Source organism: Otolemur garnettii, unplaced genomic scaffold (assembly GCF_000181295.1).
Source record: "Otolemur garnettii isolate 467f Iridium unplaced genomic scaffold, OtoGar3 scaffold00174, whole genome shotgun sequence".
NCBI lineage: Eukaryota > Metazoa > Chordata > Mammalia > Primates > Galagidae > Otolemur > Otolemur garnettii.
Genome location: NW_003852569.1, coordinates 1,956,891 through 1,965,025, shown reverse-complemented (window position 1 = coordinate 1,965,025; position 8,135 = coordinate 1,956,891). Strand labels below are relative to the sequence as shown.

The 8,135-nt window shown below is 43.4% G+C and overlaps 1 protein-coding gene across 1 annotated transcript in view; it reads left to right on the top strand.

The window, feature by feature from the left end:
• GABPB2 (GA binding protein transcription factor beta subunit 2) overlaps positions 1-8,135 on the top strand; it is a 59,995-nt gene that overhangs the window by 17,740 nt on the left and 34,120 nt on the right. Inside the window, 3 exon segments of the mRNA XM_023519432.1 lie at positions 1,119-1,286; positions 2,015-2,209; positions 6,122-6,272. Coding sequence (XP_023375200.1) covers positions 1,119-1,286; positions 2,015-2,209; positions 6,122-6,272 — 514 coding nt within the window.

The window sequence follows — 8,135 nt, the reverse complement described above, 5'->3', positions numbered from 1 at the left end:
TTTTTTTTTGGAGATTGAGTCTCACTTTGTCACCCTTGGTAGAGTGCCATGGTGTCATAGCTCACAACAACCTCAAACTCTTGGGCTTAAATGATTCTCTTGCCTCAGCCTCCCAAGTAGCTGAGACTACAGGCACCGGCCACAATACATAGGTATTGTTTTTTTAGCGACTCTTGCTCAGGCTGGTCTTGAACCTGTTAGCTCAGGGCATTCCACCAGCCTTGGCCTCCCAGAGTGGTAGGATTACAGCTATGAGCCACCCTGCCCAGCCCAGAGTGGTTTTTGTTGTTGTTGTTGTTTGTTTGTTTTTTGAGACAGAGTCTCAAGCTGTCGTTCTGGGTAGAGTGCTATGGTGTTACAGCTCACAGCAACGTCAAACTCTTGGGCTTAAATGATTCTCTTGCCTCAGCCTCCCAAGTAGCTGGGACTACAGGCACCCACCACAACACCTGGCTATTTTTTTGTTACTGTTGCAGTTGTCATTGTTGTTTTAGCAGGCTGGGGCTGGGTTTGAAACCCCTAGCCTCAGTGTATGTGGCCGGCACCCTACCCTCTGAGCTACAGGCACCACCCCAGAGAAGTGGATACCACTCCTTTTGATCCTTCTTTTTTTTTTTTTGAGACAGAATCTAGCTTTGTCACCTCGGCTAGAGTGTCACAGCATCAGCGTAGCTCAGAGCAACCTCAAACTTCAACTCAGGTGATCCTTCTGCCTTAGCCTTCCTACTAGCTGGGGACTACAGGCCAGCACCACCATGCCTAGCTAATTTTTTTTTAACCTTCTTCTAATTCCTGCATAAAATCATGTCCTTTGTGGAATCTTACCTGATAAATCCACCTGACTTAAAGCCATTATACTTATTTAATTGATGGTGTATTTATTTGCCTGTAAAAACTCTGGGTCTCACTATGTCAAAAAACAATTCTAGGGTCGGGCAGTGGCTCAGCCTGTAAACCTAGAATTCTGGGAGGCAAATAAATATACCATCCCAGAACTCTGGGAACTTCTCTCTTGAAGGCTAGACTCATAGGTTTCACCTCTTGTTCACTCAGGTCACTCAGTAATGATCTAGGACTCTGCACATTATGCATAGTCAATGAGTATTATTTTCCTGCAGCTTGGAACATCACCCCTTCACCTTGCAGCTCAGTATGGTCATTATTCCACAGCAGAAGTGCTCCTTCGAGCAGGCGTTAGCAGGGATGCTCGGACCAAAGTGGACAGGACGCCCTTGCACATGGCTGCAGCTGACGGACACGCGCACATAGTGGAACTTCTTGTTAGGGTAAAGAATAGTGGTGGGGCTATATTGTAGAAATGACATCCACCTCCTTGTTTTTTTACTTAAATGAATGGTAGAAAAACTAGGCTGGGAAGGGTTAAGTATAGGGCAGTTTGTGGCATGACTCCCAGGAGTCATGATGGATATTAAGAGTTTGTTTTCTGATTTTTTTTTTTTTTTTTGAGACAGAGCCTCAAGCTGTCCCCCTGGGTAGAGTGCCGTGGCATCACAGCTCACAGCAACCTTCAACTCCTGGGCTTAAGCGATTCTCTTGCCTCAGCTTCCCAAGTAGCTGGGACTATAGGCACCCGCTACAATGCCTGGCTATTTTTTTGATTGTAGCCGTCATTATTGTTTGGCAGGCCTGGGCTGGATTCAAACCCACCAGCTCAGGTGTATGTGGCTGATACCTTAGCCACTTGAGCCACAGACGCTGAGCCTAATTATTTTCATTTTTTTGAGACAGAATCTCACTTTATCAGCCCCGATAGAGTGCTGTTGCACATAGCTAACTGCAACCTCAAACTCTTAGGCTCAATAGATTCTCTTGTCCTTAGAGAACCCACTCATTGAAAGCATTATGTCTACCAGCATTTAGAATAATTTGAGAAATGTTTTTCCCTGTGGTAGTCCTTAAATGTGACCTGAGTATATGTAATCTGTATACAAAGATTCTGTATTTAATGATGGGATGTTACACTCTGTTGAAAAAAATTGCTTTTCCATGACAGAATGGTGCAGATGTGAATGCCAAGGACATGCTGAAGATGACAGCTTTGCATTGGGCCACAGAGCACCACCATCGGGATGTTGTAGAGCTACTTATCAAATACGGAGCTGACATCCATGCTTTTAGCAAATTCGATAAATCTGCTTTTGACATAGCCCTGGAAAAAAACAATGCTGAGATTTTGGTCGTCCTCCAGGTGTGGTTCTTTTTCTATTCCCCAGAGTATACTTTATTTGAAATTAAGGGTTGTTTTTTTTTTTGAGACAGAGTCTCACTGTGTCGCCCTCAGTAGAGTGCCATGATGTCACAGCTCACAGCAACCTCAAACTCTTGGGCTCAAGCAATTCTCTTGCCTCAGCCTCCCAAGTAGCTGGGACTACAGGCACCGACAACAACACGGGGCTATTTTTTTGTTATAGTTGTCATTGTTGTTTGGCAGGCTTGGGCTGGGTTCGAACCCTCCAGTTCCAGTGTGTGTCTGGTGCCCTAGCCACTGAGCTACAGACACTGAGCCTGAAGTTAAGGATTTTTTTTATAGGATTTGAATCAAAACTGAATTTTACATATTTTATCAAAGTAGTACTTTGAATATGTTTTAATCTTATGATTTAGTGTCATTAGTATCTTTTTTTAAATTAATTTTTTTTTGAGACAGACTCTTACTCTGTTACCCTAGGTAGAGTGCCGTGGATGGCATCATAGCTTACAGCAATCTCTAACTCTTAGGCTCAAGTAATCTTTCTCCCTTAGCCTTCCAAGTAGCTTGGGACTACAGGCATGTGCTACTATGCCTAGCTAGTTTTATATTTTTTTTTGTAGAGATGAGATCTTACTGTTGCTCAGGCTGGTCTTGAACTCTTGAGCTCAAGCAGTCCCCCTTCCTTGGCCTCCCAGAGTGCTAGGATTACAGGTGTGCACCACCATGCCCAGCCAACTAGTATTTTTTTTTTTTTTTGGAGACAGAGTCTTACTCTGTCACCTCTGGTAGAGTGCTATGGTGTCACAGCTTACAGAAACCTCAAACTCATGGGCTCAAGCAATTCTCTTGCCTTAGCCCCAAGTAGCTGGTACTACAAGGTGCTCACTACAACACCCAGCAATTTTTTTTTGTGACAGAGTCTCAAGCTGTCACCCTGGGTAGAGTGCTATCGTGTCACAGCTCACGTCAACCTCCAACTCTTGGGCTCAAGCAATCCTCTTGCCTCAGTTTTTTCTATTTTTAGTAGAGATGGGGTAGGGATGGGGGGAGTCTCGCTTTTCCTCAGGCTGATCTTGAACTCCTGAGCTCAAGCAATCCACCTGCCTTGACCTCCCAGAGTGCTAGGATTACAGGCATGAGCCACCGAACCAGGCCTGCCCATCTATTTTTTTTTTTTTTTTAAAGATGAGGTCTCTTGCTGAGGCTGATCTGGAACTCGTGAACTCAGGCGATCCACCCACCTCAGTCTAGGAGTGGGCCATTGCACCTGGCCTAGTATCTTTAAGAAAAAAAACAAAAAAGAATTCTAGGGCCAGGCAGTGGCTCAGCCAGTAAACCTAGAACTCTGGGAGGCCGAGGTGGGTGGATCACATGAGCTCACAAGTTCAAGATCAACCTGAACAGGAACAAGACCCAGTCTCTAAAAATAGCCGTGCATTGTGGCGGGTGCCTATAGTCAAAGCTACTTGGGAGGCTGAAGCAAGAGAACCACTTGAGCCCAGTAATCTGAGGTTGCTGTGAGCTATGACACTATGGCACTCTACCAAGAGCCACAAAGTGAGACTCTGTCTCAAAAAAAAAAAAAAAAAAGAAAAAAGAAAAAGAAAACTATGCTAGCCAGGTGCAGTGGCTCACACCTGTAATCCTAGCACTCTGGGAGACTGAGTGGGTGGATAGCTTGACCTCACAAGTTTGATACCAGCTTGAGCAAAAAGCAAGACCATGTGTCTACTAAAAATAGAAAAACTGAGGCAAAGGATCACTTGAGCCCAAGAGTTGTTGTGAGCTGTGACATCACAGCACTCTGCCCAATGTGACAGCTCGAGACTGTTGTCTCAGGCTCAGTGCCTATACTCAGTGGTTAGTGTGCTGGCCACATACACCAGGGCTGGCAGGTTTGAACCCAGCCTGGGCCTGCTGAACAATGACAACTACAACAAAAAAATAGCTGGGCGTGATGGCAGGCACCTGTAGTCCCAGCTGCTTGGGAGGCTGAGGCAAGAGAGTTGCTTGAGCCCAGAATTTTGAGGATGCTGTGAGCTATGATTCTACAGCACTCTGAGGGTGACATAGTGAGACTCTGTTTCAAAAAAAAAATCTATATTGCACTGGTTTTTTGCCTATTTTTTAAAAAAATTTACTAATCCCTGAATTGTTCATCATTAAAGAACAATGTTGGCTCGGCGCCTGTGGCTCAAGCAGCTAAGGCGCCAGCCACATACACCTGAGCTGGCAGGTTTGAATCCAGCCCTAGCCTGCCAAACAACAATGACAGCTGCAACCAAAAAATAGCCAGGTGTTGTGACGGGGAACTCTAGTCCCAGCTACTTGGGAGGCTGAGGCAGGAGACTCGCTTGAGCCCAGGAGTTGGAGGTGCTGTGAGCTGTGATGCCACTGCACTCTACTGAGGGTGACATAGTGAGATTCTGCATCAAAAAAAAAGAAAGAGAAGACACTTAATGCTAAATAAGGATGTGGCAAATTTTCTTAGGCCAGGTAATAGCTAATGAGGATTTGAACTAAAGAAGTGATAGTAGAGGATAGAAAAATGGGCAGATTCAAGAAGGAATTTAACAGTATCCAGAGAATAAATAACCTGTTTCATCGAAGCTGTTAGGGGGATAATGATATATGAAAAATAGCCATTTCTGCTGCATTTTCAGTTTTTTGTTTTTTTCTTTTTTCTTTTTCTTTTTTTTTTTTAGAGACAGAGTCTTACTTTATCACCCTCAGTAGAGTACTATGGCGTCACAGCACACAGCAACCTCCAACTCCTGGGCTTAGGCAATTCTCTTGTCTCAGCCTCCCAAGTAGCTGGGACTACAGGCGCCTGCCACAACACCCGGCTATTTTTTGTTGTTGCAGTTTGGTAGGGGCTGAGTTTGAACCCACCACCCTCCGTATATGGGGCCGGGACCCTGCCCCCTGAGCCACAGGCACCTCCCTTGTTTGTTTTTCCTGACAGATGGTTCCCTATAGACCTGTTACCCTATCCAACTTTGAATTCTTTGTTTAGAGCCCTTTCATAATAGGACTTCTTTAGTAGTGATCATATTTCTAGAAAATTGCTTCTGAAAGCCCAGTGCCCGTAGCTCAGCTGTTAGGGTGCTGGCCATATACATCAGGTCTGGTAGGTTGGAATCTGGCCCAGGCCTCCTAAATAACAATGACAACTATAACCAAAAAATAGCTGGGTGTTGTGGTAGGCGCCTATAGTCCCAGCTACTTGGGAGGCTGAGGCAAGAGAATCACTTAAGCCCAAGAGTTGGAGGTTGCTGTGAGCTGTGATGTTACAGCAATCTAGTGAGGGCAACATAGACTCTGTCTCAAACAAACAAAAAAAAAATTGCTTCTGAAAGTAAAAAATTAAATAAAGATGAGTATCTTCTCACCAAAATTGAGCAATATCTCTGGAAGCAAAAATGTAGCATATGGAACTAGGCTTTAAAATGTGGCATTTAGCTATTTACTTGTTATGTATTCTCTTAGGAATTTCTTCAGTGGTAGAATGGAACAAGTATTTGGATGAAATTCTAGAGATTAATTGTTCCTGTGGGTACTCCTGCTAGCACATTGACATGTAGATAATTGGTCACAAAGTATTAGTGCTGGAAATTACTTTTTAGACTATTCAGGCCAACTTTCTTGTTTTTTCAGATAAACAAAACATGATCCAGAGAGGTTAACTGAATTGTCCAGAAGTTTTTGCAAATGATAAGCCTTTGATTTTCTCAAGTAGAAACAAGTTTGGGAAAACAACCTAACATATCTGTTATCCCAGTTCTGCTTGATAGAGCTTGGAGGTGGGGTTGGGGGCATGCTATTCAGTAACTAAAGCTGAATAACTTTAGCTGCATAACTAAAGCTACTCAGTCTTCTGACTTTGAAATAGCCTGTCTTGTTTGGTAGGAAGCAATGCAAAACCAAGTGAATGTGAATCCTGAGAGTGTGGACCCTGTGCCTAGTCCTATGACTGTTGCTGCTCCCTTCATCATCACATCTGAAGCGGTTGTTAACCTCACTAACCTTGTTTCTTCAGCCAACACGAAACCAACCTCAGGTAACATTCTGACAGCATGACATTTATTTTAGACTTAACAATAAACAGAACAACATGTTTTCCTAGAGACAAATGGTCTGATAACCACTCTTTTATAAAATTATTCCCAAAACAGAAGATTTACAATAGATTTTAAAGCTAAGGCACTGATTTTTTTCTGGGGTAAGGGAAGATCATACATAGGGATTATATATGAATATTTACTGTGTTAAAAGTAACATATTCTGGAAGGAGGGAGGGTGATTGGTAGATTCACCTCTATGATTTATCCTACAGGGGTACAAGTGAATCTTTCTAAAAGCAGAGTATGAATGTCTTAACTCAATAACTAAGAAAATGACATGAAGGCCATGTTAACCAGTTTGATGAGAGTATTTCAAAATGTATATGAAAACACCATACTGTACCCCATTATTGCATTAATGTACACAGCTATGATTTAATAAAAAAATCTAAAAAATAAAAGTAACATATTCTGCAGATGAATCTATTGAAAGGTTACGCTGACCCCAGAAAGAAAATACAAGGGTACCTCAATATAGTTAGTTCTGCTAAAGGAAATAGTTAAACATTCATAGTATTCATAGTATAAAGCAGTAAGTAAGAAGCTAGAATAAACATAAGTGGCTTTTGGAGTGTTAATATAAAAGAGGTAAATGTGATTATTTGAATAAAATATAAGTCTTTGTTTGGCCAGGCATAGTGGCTCGTGCCTATAATACTAACACTTGGGAGGCCGAAGCAGGTAGATTGCCTGAGCTTACTGGTTCAAGACTAGCCTGAGCCAGAGCAAGACCCCCATCTCTAAAAATAGCTGGGCGTTGTGGCAGGCACCTATAGTCCTAGTTACTTGGGAGGCTGAGGCAAGACAATCACTTAAGCCCAAGAGTTTGAGGGTGCCGTGAGCTGTGATGCCATGGCACTCTATCGAGGGCGACAAACTGAGACTCTGTCTCAAAAACAAACAAACAGGCTCGGCGCCTATGGCTCAAGTGGCTAAGGTGCCAGCCACATACACCTAAGGTGGTGGGTTCGAATCCAGCCCAGGCCTACCAAATAACAATGACGGCTGCAACCAAAAAATAGCTGGACGTTGTGGCGGGTGCTTGTGGTCCCAGCTACCTGGGAGGCTGAGGCAAGAAACTCGCTTGAGCTCAGGAGTTGGAGGTTGCTGTGAGTTGAGATGCCATAGCACTCTACCCAGGGTGACAGCTTGAGGCTCTGTCTCAAAAAACAAACAAACAAACAAACAAACCCCACAAAAATAAAAAACCTTACATCTTAAGGGAGCAAATGAGTTTACTTTCAACATCTCTTTTTATTAATAATTACAATGGAGCAGTTTGTGTCCTCATTTAATTAAAAATTGACAAATGGTTTCTTTTTCTCTTTATAACTTTCATTTGAAAATAAACAACTGGTACACACCTGTAGTCCCAGATACCTGGGAGGCCAAGGCAGGAGGATCACTTGAGCCTGGGAGTTTGAGGTTGTTGAGCTATGACACTACAGCACTCTAGCCTGGGGCAACAGAGTCAGACTCTGTCACAACAAAAAAAAAAAAATAGCTGGTCACTGTGGTGGGTACCTGTAGTCCCAGCTACCCTGGAGGCTGAGGCAAGAGGATTGCTGGAACCCAGGAGTGTGAGGTTGTTGTGAGCTATGATGCCACAGCAGTCTACCCAGGATGACATAGTGAGACTCTGTCTCAAATAAGTAAATAAACAGATACCACTGTATTCCTAATTAAGATTGTACAGTATTGGGCAGTACCTGTGGCTCAGTGAGTAGGGTGCCGGCCCCATATACCAAGGGTGGCTGTTTCAAACCCGGCCCCAGCCAAACTGCAACAACAATAACAAA